We start from the raw sequence: 16,444 nt of genomic DNA, 5'->3' as shown, positions 1-16,444 counted from the left end.
GGTGTCCCTGCCCATGGCAGGGGGATTGGAACTGGATAATCTTTAAGATCCCTTCCAACCCAAACCATTCTACAGTTCTATGATTAACAAACAGTTGCATGGAGTTCCAAGAACAGTTTTGGGCTATCTGGCACTCCATGACTTTTTTGGGGAGGGTGTATTTCTGGAGAGAACACTGCAACCACCCCAGCACTATTTGAAAATGTACTACATGATTCAGGTAATGCCTGCACTGGGGCATGTGGCTGAGGCAGGAACGCTGCCCATCTAGGGAAGATAAAGCAGCAGACAGCTGCAGCCCTGGGGAAGCCAACCCAGGGAATTCTGTGGGATCACCTCCAGTAATGTGTGATCCAAGCAGCACCACTGGCTGTGCTGCTCCTTCCACAGGAGTATCATAGGTGGCATGGTGTATTGCTAATATACCTGTAAAAGTCATTGTGGCTGATCCAAACCAGGCAGTGACCTGTGGGTTTGACCTTCTGGCATGTTGTTTGAACCCGGTGCACTTTTCTGTTGTGTTTTGTACTGTCTCCTCAGCCTGCTTTTAGGAGGAACTTCTAAGCGTACTTCTTAAATTATATTTTACATTTATTACCGGGCAGAAGTGTACAGCTGAGACATTTTAAAATAAAATGTTTGCATTTAAATTAAAGCTGCTGCTGCTGTGTGTTTCTTGCCCCTTCCCTGTACTGGGCCCAGTAACCCCCAGCACTCCCTGGCCTCAACTCCTTCCAGCACCCCCTCTGAACTTGTCCCAGCATCTGTGCACCCCTCCCAGTGTTTGCTCTGTGTGAAAAATGCCAATCACTTGTTTTTAAAATTTTAAAAGTTTAATAGTAATAAAATGCTTATAAAAATAGCAATATAATTAGAGTAATAATAATTTGGACAATTTGGATTAGGACAATATGAGACAGCAGAAGCAAAGAGTTATGGATGTCTGGGTACCTTTTTCTGGGCAACATAAGCCCAAAAAAGGACACACTTTACAGAGGATTAACCCTTAGAAACAACAGCCTGTTGCATATTCATACACCTCATATATGATGCATAAATTCCATTCAAACAAAGGACTCTGGTCAATGTCAGCTTCTTCATCTTAATCCTGACGGCGTCTTCATGACTGAGCGAGGCAGGAAGAAGTTCTTTTCTTCTGATAAGAGCGCAATAAATTCTTTTTCTCTGAAAGATTTAGGTGTCCTGTGGCTGCTATCTGACTGCGAGTCCTTTCTTTAAAAAAAGTATCTTACGTAGCATAGTTTCTATTCTAACATTTTGTTATAACCTAAAACTATACTTAACACACTACTTAAGAAAATTAATACAGCATAACTTTCTAATATAACACATATAATATTCATTTTAATACTTGCGAAAAGCCAATCATAAAATACGCATTTTTCACACTCTGAATAGGTCCCAGTATGCACCCCGAACTTGAAGTGGTCCCAGTATCCATCCTAAACAAGTCCAGGCACCCACCCTGGTCTGAACTGGTTACAGTATCTTCTCTTGGTCTCAGCTGGGCCCAGTATTCCCCTGAACCGGTCCCAGCATCGTCTCCTGGAACTGCTCCCGGGGTTCCTTCTGGCCTGGCCCGGCCCACTGTCCATCCCGGCCCACTGTCCATCCCGGCCCGCCCCCACCCTCCCATCCCTGCCCGGCCGCTCCCGGCTCCTCCCTCACGCCAGGGGGAGACAGGCCGGGCACGGGGGGCGTGGCCTGATCCCGCGGCGCGACGCCGGCTCCCCATTGGCCGAGGCGAGCGGCTGCCCGCCGATGGCCGCCGGCCTGGGGGCGTGGCTGCGGCGCTGACGGAAGTGACGAGCGCCGTGGGGGGCGAGGTGGGCGCGAGCTCCCGGATGCTGTGGGGCAGCGCCGGGATTGGGAGATGTGCACTGACCCACAGAATAAAACAATAGCGCTCAAATAGCGAAATAATAACCCAGGTCATCCGAACGAGCGGTCCTGGTCCCCACCTGGTCGCTGTAAAGCACCGCGTGAACAAGAATTGGTTTTATTTTTTTTTTTTTTAATTTTTTTTTTCCCGGCCGCGTAGGATGAGCGCCGTGCCTGAGGAAGTGAAGGCAGAAGATGGCAAAGCGGAGCCCGAGAAAAAACTCTTTTACTGCGATGTGAGTGGGTGTCTCTGGGGGGTTTTCAGCCCGGGCAGGCTCTGGGAGCCGTGCGGGGGCTGGGGAGCCGGGCCTGGCAGCGAGAGGGGCTCTAACGTGGGGGGTAACGTGGCCGGTGCCTGGGAGAGCTGGGCTCGGTGAATTCCGGCTGTTCTTGAGCTGTCACGGGTGCAGTGAATGGTTCTCAATTGCAGCCTTTCCAATCTCGGCCGGGTGCCTCAGATGGGCGGCCGCAAAGGCTCCTTTATCTCTAAAAGCTGCGGCTCCGGCTCAGAACGCGTTAAATTTGTCAGTCCTGCAGTGTTTTTGTAGCGCTGGATGTTGTTTCTGGCTCGTTCAAGTTCTGCGACAGTACGTAAAGGAAAGACAATACTAGCATGCATTGCTTTCATAAAAGCTAAAGATAATAATACATATTTGTACATCTGTATCGTCTTCTCTTAATTATTGCAATGGTATATGCGTGTCTGTGGATCTTAATGAAATGCATGTGTCTTCCTCCATTGTTTTTCTGCTCCCTTTAACGTAGCTGTGAATGAACAATGAACGGAGCTGCAGTTATCCCAGGGCGTAATTTTGCCTCTGTTCCCTTCTAGTCACTGCACGACCATCCCTTTTTGCTGGCTTTCCAGCTTGGAGAACTTTCGAAAACTAAGAATGCAGAAAGTGCTGGTAGCAGAGAAGGGCTCGTAAAGCCTTCTCACCACCAGTAATTTATTTAAACACTTGTTTAAGTATTGTTTGAACAGGTCTGCATACTATTTCTGGACGTTTTAGTGCTAAGCTGCTTTCCTAAAAGTCATGCAAACTGTTTGAGCCAGAGAAGACCTTGAGAATTACACGATTGCTCTGTAGGAACGGATGTATTTCATATTTATAATTCATCAACGGCAGAATATTCGTAGCATAACTGACGATGTGCTTTCAATTTTTCTCTTTCAGGTTTGTAAAATTTACTGTATGTGCGCTATAAGTCTTCAGTCACACTACCGTGGTGCGAAGCATAGGAGGGTAAACTTTTTCCATTTTTAATGTATATGCGAATTTAATCTTAAATCAAGACTTCTGTAAATTCAGTACTTGATTTCACACGGCTTCAAGTGCTTATCTAACTTATTGGTAGATTTGTAACAGTAACTTGCTTGAAATATTCCAAGAAAAAGATGAGGTGGGAATCTCTCAACTCTGCTTTGTGCAGCATGTAACTTGAAACATCAGCCGTACCTGAAGGTAGATGTGTGCTAATTGTGAAATTAACATTTGAATGACGCGAGAGCCGCAAGTGGTGAAAGAATTCAACTTTGTGTTTTAGGATGCACTTGGTAAAAGTACTGTTCTGTCTTCCAAGTCTAGATAACTCACCTGTACTTTGAAAAAAATGAGCTTCCTCTTTAATTTGATAGTAACACTGATTTCCTAAAGGAGTTATATTAGACTTAACTATCAAGTCTGACACTTGTGTTGCTTTGAAGCATCATAATAGCAGCTCCCTGGTTTAAGCACAAAACAGACAAAGGCATTAAATAATTAGGCACCGTTCCGTGAGGGTGTGTTTAGAGATGAGGCTTTTACAAATGCTGAGTGACCGAACCATTGGCTGTTGATTGGCTGATGATTGTTTAAAATTCCACCACGTTCTTAGTCTGTAAAGATGAGACATAACTCAGTAGTCTGTACTACTTTGCTACCATCAGATTGTTATTGTGGCACTGAAGAGCCTGCTCTGATGTTTTCTTAATGTAATGGCACTTTATTCTTCCTGGAGCAATAGTGACTAACAGCAAAACTGCCTTTCTCAAGTGATGGCGTGCCCTTTTTTTTTTTATTTTTTGGGAATGAGGGCATCTCCCCATCTCTTTGCTATTGAGACAGATTAATAGTATTCTGTTACCTATTTGCTGATCAATTTAATAGCATTGATTCTTACTTGAATCAGTGGCTCTACTTTCTCCAACCCCTTTTCTATCTCCACAGGATTGAGTCTTCTTGTTCCTCGTTTATCAAGTAGAAGTGTACAGTTGTATTTTGCATGTCCTACCAAATGTTCCTGCTGATGTAAAGAATTCCTTTGATTTTGTGGTTGTTTCTTTTTTTTTTTTTTCCCTTAGCTAACCCTCTTAGCAATCTAATTATTGCTGGTTTTCCCTTCAAAAGTAGGAAACCCAGCATTTATTTTCTTAGAAAATCTGCGTATGGTTTTCCTTCTGTTTCACACTTGGATGTATACTGGGCTAAATCTCCCAGTTTCTTGTGTCAGTGAAGTCTTTGAGCTGAGAGCAAACAGGAGTAGGACAGGTTGAAAACTGGATTTTTATTGGGTGTGGAGTCATGATCAGTCACACAGCTGCATTGCTGTAGGAGTAACTCTCCAAGCTCATATCATCATTCTTTTCAGTTATCTCCAATTTCTTTCTTTAAATGATGAAATCTGTTGTGTGCTTTGGTGGAAAAAGATGAGAACTCATAAGTTGATTTCAGGGTTTTGTACCACTAGGTCTGGAATAGCTATAAAAGTCCTGAGCCTATATTTCCACTGAAGACAGGGTAGGTGTAGATAGTGAATAGCTCTTTTGACTGGAGGAGTTCCTGTTCAAAATAATAGCAAAGGATGTCCTGACAACACAACAAAATGAAGAGAAGGTAGTAGTTCTTTTCCTAAACCACAGTACTAGCCTGACCAATCCATTAGCCGCTTTTTATTATTTCAGTCAGATTGCCTTTTTTATATCAGTTTCCCATTTGCTTTTAAAATGGCATTGTTAAAGATACTCTGCTTGTCTGCTGCTGGAAGGTGTTCCAAAATGCAAGAAAAAGCCCTTGGCGGAAGGACAGTCATTAAGAAACAAATGTAAACGTGTGATACATGTATGAAATTGGCCTGCATTCCCTATAGCTCTTCAGCGTAAAATGTGTTATTTTGAATAGCTGCAGTAGTAAAGCTTGGCTGTCTGACAGGCTTGTGAGAATACTTCAGCTGACCTTCAGTGTACATGGCTATTTTATCTCTTTTTTTTTTCTTTTTTTCCACCTGGATAGTCTGGTTAATCTGGATTTTGAATAGGTACATAAGATACGTATTTAGGTTGTTTCTGCATACCTTTGTTTTATCTCCAATTTTTTCTAGAGCTGTTAGTTCATAAGGCCAGACCCTTGTCAAAAGGGTGCTGATGGCCCAAGGATTGTGTGGCTGGGATGATCACACAAGGCTGTGTGTACCTTGTACATTGAGTGCTGTGTGACCTCTGCACAGTAGCATAATGGTGGGGTCTTGTGGCTTCATTGCACAACAGGTACTAATGGGATGGGAAGTTGTAGAAAGTGCATTAGCCAAAATATTCATAGATGTGTGTATAATTCATGGCTCTGAAAATTGGAGTTGGTTGGTATTGGATTCTTTGAAAAACAAGTTCAATTTAGGTTTAGCCATTATAGTAAAATGTTTTGGAAACAACATTTATATTAGTTTACTAATGCTTTTAATTTAGCTAAGCCTGGGAGAGCAGTGGGGGATATCATGCATGAAAGATGGGTTTGTTTGGCCTTATGGTTTTTTTCCACAGCTGAGGAAAAATCTAGGTTTTTTGGGACAACAGTCCCCAGATAAAATACACCTGCAGTGTACATACCTGGAATATGGTGGTATGTGATATAATCTATTCTGATTTTGTAAGTATGCTGTAGTTCTATAGCTCAGTTTGCTAGGGAGATCCTAGAGTGGAACATCTTTTTTCCACGTGTTTTGATCAGCCCTTCGCAGGTATGGCATCAGCAGAAGAGCACTGCTTATTTTGTGAACTGTGTTTGGAACACAGATGAAGATTGTTCTGGTTCTATCAAAGATTCAAGTTTCCTGGCCCCCTTCAAGTCTGGAGTTAGATAGGTAGAAATGCCTGCCATGTCCTAGAAAGAGAAAAATCTGTATTCGTGACTCTACAGGCTCTTCAGAAACAAGTAATGTTCAAATCTGTGAAGAGAGCTGTTAGCCTTTGTCTTCATCATTTCAGTGTTCTCATTTCTTCTGTCTCTCACCCCGGATTGTTGCGCATCAGAACCTGTGGTTGAAATACCTGATGTGCAGGCAACCTTTCTCTCCTTTTTGTGGCAGTAAAATCAACCATTGCTGTTTAAACATTTCAGTTGTACATATTTGTGTTGATACTTGGAATGCTAATGTAGCTAGTTACAGGAAAATTACCTTGCTGATGGATTGTTTATATTTGGTCCCAGAAAGCATGCCATTGTGTTCTGCAGCATATCTTCTGTTAGTTCTGTTTCTCCACAGAGAAACTTTATTTGTGGAGATTTCTTTTGAGGGGAAAAACCAAACAGAAGACAAACAAACCCCCAGAACTTGATTTGCTTATTATGAGCTTGAAGAATTAAAATAAGTAGAATTTCCATGCATATCCTCGTATATCTAATTGATATATTTAAAGATGGTATATGTTTAAGAAAAACTAAATTATGTTCATATAATACTTAACTATGCAATTGAAACTGTTCTGTTAAATAACCTGTGAACTTGAATTGTGTAAGCAACTACTTTATGCAGTAGCTCGTACAGACTGCCATATGCCCAGAAGGTTTGAACCCTTAAAACCAGTAGTTTTTGAGTTTTGGCTTCTCAAAGTTAGACACTTTGCCAAAAGTTACTCTAACTTTTCACAGTCTTAGCTCAAAAACAGCTGTTACAATCCCTGAACCAGAAGAGAGAATAAGTTTCTCACCTAATGTGTGAGAATCTTAATTCCTGATCTAGTAGCAGGGATCACAAATAAAATGGACCCTTTAGCTTCAGTTGTAAAACTGCATTTCTGATATTAACAAAAGTAGTAAACCAGGTGCAGTCAAAGTTGATTGTCTGAAAATAGTCAGGAGGAAATTCTCTTTAATCAGCAGCTTACAGTTGCTAATGTTTTCTGTGCTTGTCTGAAAATTTGGTATTAGCAGCTGTTTGTTGTAAAACTGGAGAATGAGTAACAAAAGCACTTGGAACAGCATAACTGTGAGGAACACTGTCTGTATTACTAAGCTTATGAAATCCTCTTGAATTTATACAAAACCATCCACTGCCTGTAGCAATACCAGGACTTAGGTAACTTCCTTATTTTATAGCTGCCACGAAAGTACAGCTACTTGGCTTCTCAGACAATTAACTGTTTTATCAGTCTTGCTTCCTGTTGAATTGCCACACCCCTGTCCAGCATCTCTTCCATGCCACTGAATCTTGAAAATACTTAACTCCATGGACTGCTCTGGACAGACAGCTGCTGTAGTGGTAGAATGATCACACTATTGTTTCATTCTTGTAAATGACAAGTTTGTGTTTACTTGCCAGAAAATTGTCAAAATGAGTCAGGATTGCTTTAGCTATTAAATGGAAATTTAAATTCTTTTCTTTAGATTCTGCCAAAAAGCAATCATCTGTTCTGGATTCAGCCAGTGAAAGACACTCTTCCTGTTCTTCATGATATAAATGATCTTTCCTGAGATTTGGCTAGCCTTAAGGTTTAACCAAATCCACTCAAAAAATGGTGGGGGAGCTGCTTTCAGTTAGTTTTTCCTTTTGGCGTAAGATTTTTTTTGTTGTTGTTGGAACTACACCTTCTGAAAACTTAGGAGCTGTAATCATACTTTAGGTTTTCCTGGCATTGTTCAGATGTTTTTCAAGCCATAATCATCCCTTAAAACTTCACTAAATAACAGGGTTTTCTTGAAAGTAACCTTGTGTTAACTGTAAGTACAACTCTGTGGTACTTCCAGCTTTTGCAGACAATTATAAAGGCTCTAATTTTTCCTGTTTGACAATGGAAATTTTGGCCTGTAATGAAATTCGTCTGCAAAGGCTTCTCTGGAAGTGCTGGATTTTTCTTTCAAATGATACAGCACATTAATTTATTTTTCTTATTCTATTTTGGGATGACTTGCATCTTCATAATTAAAGCAAGAGAAAGCCATGAGACGCAGGAATCTCTATTGTAAGTATAATACTTTTTTCTTCCAGCCTCCTAGGATAGATATTGCTTGGGCATTTACTGTTTTGTTGCTTTTCTAATAGTTCGGGTATTTGCATTTGCCAATTTACATGTCTCTAACTGTGTTTCTCTTTATATGCTGAACATTCTTCTGAGATTTGTCTAGTGAACTGCTGACAAATAATTGTTTTAGAGTATGAAACCTTACTTATGCCTTTTCACATACAATTATTTATGTATCTGTCTAGTGGAGGGATGTATAGTCAGTGTTTTAGTTTCTCACCTTCTCAGGCTAAACTGTCTCCTACTTGTCTATCAGCTTGATGCACTCACTGCTGAGTTTCAGTCAGAATGCTGAGAAGCTAAATCAGCAGGCTGACACAGCACTGTTGCAGATGCAGCTCTAGCAGTGCTGAAGCTGCTTGGCTGCATCACAGGAATATTCTGCCTCTCTTTATTGTAGTGGACTTTGAGGAGCAAAGATGTATTCAAGGTGAATTCAGTTGTTGGGGTGTCTTTTCCCCAGAAACTGAGAATGTGAATCCAGACTGTCATATGTCAATGAAATTAGAAGTTGTGGTGAAAGGTTGGAAATGTGGTATATACTTTGCTCACAGTGGAAATGAAAATCTTGTTGTAAAGCTACTTATGATGACATACAGGAAGCAGAGGTATAAGCAGATGTGGGAATACTGATAAAAATCAATGAGATTATTAAAAACCAAATGGTTATAGTCAGTCACACAAGAAACAAGCGTTTCACTTCTACTTTATCTTCTTAGCCTGTTCTCCGAAGAAACAAGGCTTACGTTCCACCTTTATCGTCTATTCCCCAGTGTCTTTTGAACCTCTCAGCCTTTTTGAACCAAGGTGATCAGAGGTGCCTGAAGACACACATCTGCACAGGGAAGAGTGACAGTGTCAGTCCTGTACTGAGGGAAGTGCTGCAGGCTGAGCTCACCACTTGCTGCACCCTGAAGAATCAACACACAAGAAACATCTGGGAAAATGCTGGTCAGAGCCCTTTCCTAAGAGACTGAGCTTCATTAGCTGCTCTCATGGTTTTGTGTTGATGAGGGAATTAGTGCAAGACATGTAATTCAAGTGTGAGAACAGTCATGAGATTTTGCCTCAGTCACCTGTGACTGCTGTATGGTAACGGAGCTCTCTGACAGAATTTGAGGAGTTGTGGAAACTTTCAAGTCTTCTCAAAGTCCAGTGGATTCAAGTGCTACAAAATTGTATTTACACCTCAGCAACAAGAACAGATTTGTGTGGCTCTCGTCAGGGGCTTTTAGTGGAAGACACTTTCTACAGATTTCTTTGAATTTTGTGTCAGAAATGATCATTAAAAGTAATACTCATTAAGTGAAGAGGTTCTTTCTTGACGATCATAAAATCTGGTTTTGGAGGAATAATGTATGGGATGCATTTGGCAGAAAGTGACTTAAATAAGAGGACAGAAGTTGTGGCAGCAAGGCTGTGAGAAGAGTGGTGCAGTGCAGGAACCTGTTGCAAACATCTGTGGCTTTAGAAAACAGTGCTGTATGTACTACAGTCTCTGTGTTCCATGGAGAATTAAGAATTAATCTATAGGTTAAGAGTATGTGCATGCTACAAGTACTGTATCTTTGGAAAGGTCATGACTTGGAATCTTTCAACTGGGATGTGTCCTGCAGAACAAGAAGTCAAAATATCTAATTAATGAAGTGAAGAATTTAGAAGCTTTGGTAAGCAAGTTAGCTCTGACCTCTGGAGGAGTCTCAACTTCACAGGGTATCACATGTCAGAAGCATTGCAAGATATGTTTTTATCCAGAAAGTTCTCTGCCTCAGGAATAATTTTGAAGTGATCAGAAACTTACTTCTAATAAAAAACTATTATTAATACTATTGATGTCTCCTTTATTCTACTGTCTATTGCATTCTGCTTCACTGAAGAGAAAGATGTGGAAGGTCAATTTGCAAGCCACTGGTAGGGTTTATTTGTCCAAAGAGGCTGAAATTTGGTCTGATGAAATTTATTTGTATGTTTCAGTTGTGCTGCTTTAGGTTTTTTTGCAAGTAGAAAAGCTTTTTTCTTAAGTAACTTTTCAGAGGTGTTGGGAACTACAATGCTGAATTATGTAGTCAATATGTGTGTAGAACTTCTTGAACTCTCCCATGGACATATTACCAATTATATAAATAATTCTCCTTCAAGGTCCAGCAGATCCAGTAATTTCATTGTACTCTGTCACTGATACAAAAGTATAATGATGAATTTATCTAGCCTTTATTTTTTTCATTGTAAATAGCTGGGTTTTTTTAAACTGTTTGTAGACCTCTGAGGTAAGCATGATCAAAAATTATTAAATTTAGTAGTAAAGTTTTGTGAATGTGCATGGAAAGTATGGATTTTTTAAAATTAGGTGCGCTATTTAAAATTTGAATCTAATTTAATTTCAGTATATAAATTATTGAGATGCTTTTGTTATTGTTGCTGGATCTGCAATCTTGTTCTAATGTTGATGCTATCAAATATTCCACTGGGATTGAAATGTGACAGCATGTTCAATGAGCCAGGAAAAAATGATGTGAAAGTGAAGGATGAGTTTTCTTGGAAATAATTCAGGATGATACCTGACAAGTATCTGAAATGTACACTGTCTAAAAAGGAAAAGGTACTTCAGAGGATGAGGCTTGACATATTTAGAATTTTTTACACCAATATCTGCATTTTCTTCCTTGCTGCAGAATTAAAAAAGTTCTTTTGTCAGTAGGGAGAACACCTCTCTTGTAAAACAAACACCTGCCATTTGTAAACCAAAATTTAAAATGACAAAGTATTTGGATTCTGAGTATTTCCAAATGGGATATGCCATGTATCCTTTTTGAACCCACCAAAAGTTACTTGATAATCCAGAAGTGGTGAGAGCATGTAACCTGTGTGACTGTACAACCATGTTGACTTCAAAGTCAATTAAGTGAGGAAATGCATCTGATTCCAGGTGTTTGGTTTTGGAGGAGTTCCACTTCCTGTAAGAAAGGTGACTTTCTTCATCACATTACTGTGTGAGTTTCCATATGGCAAAACTATCCACAAGCTATTTTTGTGGTAATGACAAAATTGGATATATTGGGTTGGTTTGGCTTGGGCTTTTTTTTTTTTTCCCTTCAGCAGTTCAGAGGAAAGCAACATAATGGAAGATGTGGAAATAGAAGATGCTGAAGTTCTGAGACTTCACTAAGAGTGTTAAGTCAAAGCACAGCTGAGTACATGAATTTCAGTCATGTGATTCCTTTGTACAGTCATGTAATTGGACAGATGGAATACTTCTTTCAGCCCTTTTTTAAGGCAGTTGCCCATGTGTTCAGGGATAAGGAGTGGAGGGGAATGAACATTGCTTTTTTTTTTCCCTTGAGGTCTATTGGCCAAAATAGAAAGTTTCGAAAGCTTTTTGCTTTGAGCAAGAGGCACTAAATGATGGGGCAATGCCAATATACACATAGGCAAACATTTACTGGGCAGTAGCAAAATGCAGTGGTTTACTACTACTAGGTCTGGCAAGAGGCATAATACAGAGTATGAGCCCTGTTAAAGCCCTTTATGGAGAAGGGGCTTAATGGTGAAATGAATATGGCACAGAGGAGTGAATTAATGAATTTATTTGTACAGCCTGTAGAGTTTTTCTTGCATTACAGTATGATGCAGACGTAGCTTGTCCTGCTCTTTATAGCAATAAACATGGAAAGTGTAATGAGGGATATTGTATGTTTTAGCTGCTGGATCTACTAATTTGTATCTATACCTTTCAACTTAAAACCTGTGAATTCTACCATGAGTAAAGAAAGCTTCATTATGGTTGTTCTGTAAAACATGGAGTCAAGGAGAGGATTCCAGTCTGAAGATAAGCTGCAGTTGCTAAACAGGACTGAAGACAAGTTCTTCCTCCAGTGAAGGCGCAGATGTGGTGGATTCTGCATTGTGTTCACCAATGATAAACTTAGCAGTATCCTGATCAGCATTTCAGCTTAATGTGTTAAGAAATTGATATGTTTTAACATGTCCCTTCATGCTCAGTGTCTGTTAAACATGGATAAGGATGTGTTTTTTGCGTGTATATCTACTGCTGAGTCTTCAAAGGAAAAGCCTGGAAGTTCTATTCTGACTTACAGACTAGAAGAGAAAATGTTTCAGAAGCCATAACAATAAAAGTATAAGGTGGAACACTATTTCAACACCCTTACTACTTTTGTCTTGGGGAGTTCCTTGACATGGTGGAATCTGGCGTCTTCATTTCCCCTTCACTTCCCCTTTATACTCAAAAGGGAATCTGGTGCAGAGCTTGGGACACCCTTCTTGCTGCTGAGTAGCTGAATTGACAGTGTCTGAAACTGCCCTTTTGTTTTGAAACATGGCTGTTTCATTTCTGGCAGTCATTAGGAATGTGTATGCATTACAAAGACATAAACAGATGTTTCTTTGTTCTCCACCTTTTATATGTTCAGCACTCTGTAATTGAATCTTGAAAGGAAAAGGTCTTTTGGGGAGTTGCTTTTGTTGGGTTTTTTTGTTTGTTCGTGTGCATAGCTAGTATTGGAGCATAGTTGTTAGTAAATAAAATAATCAGGTGGAAGAGATTTCCTGAGACTGATTAGGTGATTTCCTAACTTCCTGATTGAAGCAAGACTACAACCAGTGCTGGATCATCACTTTATTGCTGAATCCTTGAACATGTTGACAGGCAGAGAGTCTTCTACCTGTGTTTAATACCAGTCTGCAGTTGCTCCTCTCTTCAAAGAAGAATTTTATCCTAATATCTAATCTTTGCACCTGAAGCAACTATTCCTGGCTGCTACTTTTTAATGCTTCTGTCAGGTTCCCACAGGGCTGGACATTTTGTAGCTGCTGTTCAGGTATCCATGCTATTATGTCTCCTTTTCATCTCCAGCAGTCTAAACATGTCCAGCTCCCAAGCCTGTTCTCATAAATTATTTGCCATTTTGCTGGGCCCCTCTCTACATCCCCCTTGAACTGGAGTGATAGTAGTCATCCTTACAGGTCCCAGATAATGGGGGATAAGATATTCTGCAGTGACTGCCTGTGCAGTATTTCAATGTTCCCAAGGTCCCACTCAGCTGAAGCTGTGGCATCAGTTGTATTCCCTAAATTAATGTTGCCTATGAATTTTCTGAGCGTGTTTTATGAATGTCGACATCTGTAACCTGGCTGGAGATGCATCCCTGGGCATTGTGGGCCCTGGAATTTGCTCTTTGGGAGATTCTGCTGCCTAGTGGACACCAGGAGGCTGCTTTGTTGTTTGTTTCCCTTTGAGCCTGGCAAAGCAGCTGATTTTCAGCTCATTGATCAGTCTGGTATGCTTTAGAGAACATACTGTTTTGGTTTGGTTTTGAGATGCTTAAGAAATATATTATTGATAGCATTACAAAGCCATGTGGCTAGTAAGTGTGAATTAAATGTTAGCCTGGAAACATGCTGCTGCTGAATGGGAGAGTCTTCAAGATCAAAACTGCTTTGTTAAACATTTGTGGGCAGCAATGATCTTTACTTAATGCTTTTTCTTTTTTGTAATTAAAAAAATTCAATCCCCCAATCAGCTACCTTTGGTGATAGCAGCAGCTATCACAACTTGATTTTTAGCTTGACCATATTTGTAAACTCTAAGCACGTTAAGGCAGAATGTGCTGAGAACTGCTTCTGGTGCAATTCTCTGTAAATTCACTTTGTTCCTAGAAGTAAACTAAATAAAGCACTTTTTCACATAAGTCTCTTTATATCATATAACATTTGGCCATGTCTGCACATACTGGACCTGGAATCTTGAGCTTCAGACTAATTGAACAATTCTGACATTAAGTAATTGTTCTAATTGGAAAATGCCTGGGGATCTTCTTGCTACCAGATACTTTAAAGCTTTTAACTGAAAAATATGCATAATTTATTTTAAGGAATTAAGGGAGATATGCTTTCCCATACCCCTTCCATTATGTTAATATTGGAGAGTTGTTTGCAAAATGTTTGTAACCTTGATTTTATTTGATTTGCAGCTTTGATACCTATCTCTTAATTCCCTGTCTTATGCAGAAAGAGGAAAAAAATATGTATGCAACATGTTGTGTTTGCCATGACTGTAGAAAAGTTTATTACTTCAAAATTAGGAATTATGTGTGCAAATAATTAATGATTTAATTTTCATTTTTTCCATCAAATGAGTATTAATGTATCACCTTGTTTTAATCTTGATTGTTGTGACTTACAAAACATTGACAATGTCATTAAAGCACTGTGGTTTGTGTGTGTCTGTGGATTTGAGGGAGAGAAGGGCAAGGGAGAAATTCCAACAGGAGCATAAGTGCACACCTTAACATTCTCTTTAAAGCCCTGAGTGGTTAGGAATAGATACAGACCCCTGTGTAAAAGAAGATGTAGTTTAATGACTATATTAATTGTGTCTGGGACTGTGTTTAGGCTCTGAATGTTTAGACCAGAAGCTTTTGTTGGATATCTGGAACATAGATTGATTGTTGAGCATGATACTGAATAGTTAAAATAATTAAAATAAGCATCCAATATGAAAAGCACTTAAAAATCAAATAAGCATCGAATATTCTGGTTTCTGTGACATTTGTGTATTTGGTATTTTGTGCTGTTGGAGAAGGGGAGTGGAATGGGAGACTTAGAGCAATGAAGTTAAAAAAGAAAACTATCAAGATGGAATACTGAGCCTATATTAAACTGCAAAATAAGGATAATTGTTCAATTCTGTAATATGTGTTAATGATCTACTAAGTACTTAATAAAAGCAAATGAGTAGAGGTAATCTGACTGTCAAACTCTTATCCTAGGTTCTTCAGCTCTAATCCAAGTTCCGATGAAGTACCGAGTGCTCAGACGAGGTACCTGAATATAAATGATGCCTTTTCCTGATGCAGCTTTGAAATCAGTGGTTTTATTTCAGTGGTGACTAAAGCAGGTGTTCTGATTATTGTCTGGGAAGAAGCAATGCAAGCTGCCAGACATTGGGACCATTGCTTTTCTTCTGTGCACTGGTTAATTTATGTAAAAAAAAGATCTTAGGAGAATAAGAAGTTCCAAGTATTTTTATGGAAAAACTTTCAAACTTGAGACATAGTTTCTGTCTTCATGATTACCTGACAATATTGTAATGAATCTAGCTAGTATTTTTTTAGTTGGTGAAGTTTTCAATAAAAAAATTTGCAGCATGCTCAGAGTACAGTGAAAATATGACAAACCAAAAGCATATAAACTAAGAAACAGCATGGGTTGCTTGCTATTAAGGTGATACTAAGACAAAGCTATTTAGTTGTGTGTTAGGAAACAAGAAGAAAATGGCTGTTACCTTGACCAGACCTGTAATTTTTTTCTGCGTGCATCTTTCCGTATTAAGTCCAAAAGATCATGTGCCGTTCTCTGTCAGCTTGGGAATAACCAGCTCACACTGAGCTGCTGCACAGGCACACAAATTCATGCATTTAAGTGTTGATGAAAGTCTGTCTGTGGAGATGAATTACTGGGCACCAGCTTGTTACATGTTGAGTCTGTCACATGCTACTGCTGCATGTCACCTCAGGTGAAAAAAGCCCCCACAAAACATAGATTTTAAGAAGACTGAACTTTTGGTGAAAGTGGGCCATATTGGTGCTGTGGTAGGAGGTGTCCCAGTAGGTATTTTGTAGCACTGTTGTATTGCAAGAGTTTTTTCATCTAAATGGTGCAACTTAGTGAAGTTTTTCTTTGTGTTCAATTCTGGAGTTTGACTTGATAGTAGCACAGGCGTATTTCTAATGACATGAATATTTAAGGATGAATATGAAATTACCTCTTCTTGTGAAGTTTTTTGGTTTTTTTTTAGCCATAACCTGACATCCTGGTGGGAAAGAATACAGTAACAGTTCCATGCTTGTGATATTTCTACTTGTTTGCTCTGATTTGAAGAAACTAGCAGTTTTAATTACTCTTACATGATTCATTGGTCAATTATATGTAATTAGGTAGATGAATTCTAGTTCTGCACTTTTTTTTTGCAGATTAAAAATATGTTTTTTAACACTTCATCATGGTCTTTTATAATGCCCAACATTTGAATACACTTAATGTCTCCTTGAGATTGTTTTGCAGGTTGTTTTAGCTGAACTCTGCTGGTGTTCTAAGCTGAGCAGGAATGCTTTAGAAGTGTTTTAGGCAGAGCAAAAAGCAGGCTATTAAAACTCTGTGAGGAGCAAGATAGAGCCCTGATTGAAACGCTGCTAGTTCAGGCTCAGGAATATGCTGAGTGTGTCTGTGCAGCCTTTGGGCTGCCCAGAGATC

The 16,444-nt window shown here is 39.5% G+C and overlaps 1 protein-coding gene across 2 annotated transcripts in view; it reads left to right on the top strand.

The window, feature by feature from the left end:
* The first annotated feature begins 1,847 nt into the window (after positions 1-1,847).
* LOC136563405 (uncharacterized) overlaps positions 1,848-16,444 on the top strand; it is a 28,454-nt gene continuing 13,857 nt past the window's right edge. Inside the window, exons 1-4 of one of the 2 annotated variants that reach the window (XM_066560769.1) lie at positions 1,848-2,138; positions 3,081-3,149; positions 8,083-8,116; positions 14,962-15,012. In XM_066560769.1, the coding sequence (XP_066416866.1) occupies positions 2,064-2,138; positions 3,081-3,149; positions 8,083-8,116; positions 14,962-15,012 (229 nt within the window). In that variant the 5' untranslated portion in view covers positions 1,848-2,063. Of the gene's footprint in view, positions 2,139-3,080; positions 3,150-8,082; positions 8,117-14,961; positions 15,013-16,444 lie in introns of those variants that run through there. The other variant, XM_066560778.1, reaches the window with a different exon arrangement.

Source organism: Molothrus aeneus, chromosome 1, assembly GCF_037042795.1.
Source record: "Molothrus aeneus isolate 106 chromosome 1, BPBGC_Maene_1.0, whole genome shotgun sequence".
Classification (NCBI taxonomy): domain Eukaryota; kingdom Metazoa; phylum Chordata; class Aves; order Passeriformes; family Icteridae; genus Molothrus; species Molothrus aeneus.
Note: the sequence above shows the minus strand (reverse complement) of the source record. Positions and strands in the feature narration are given on the sequence as shown.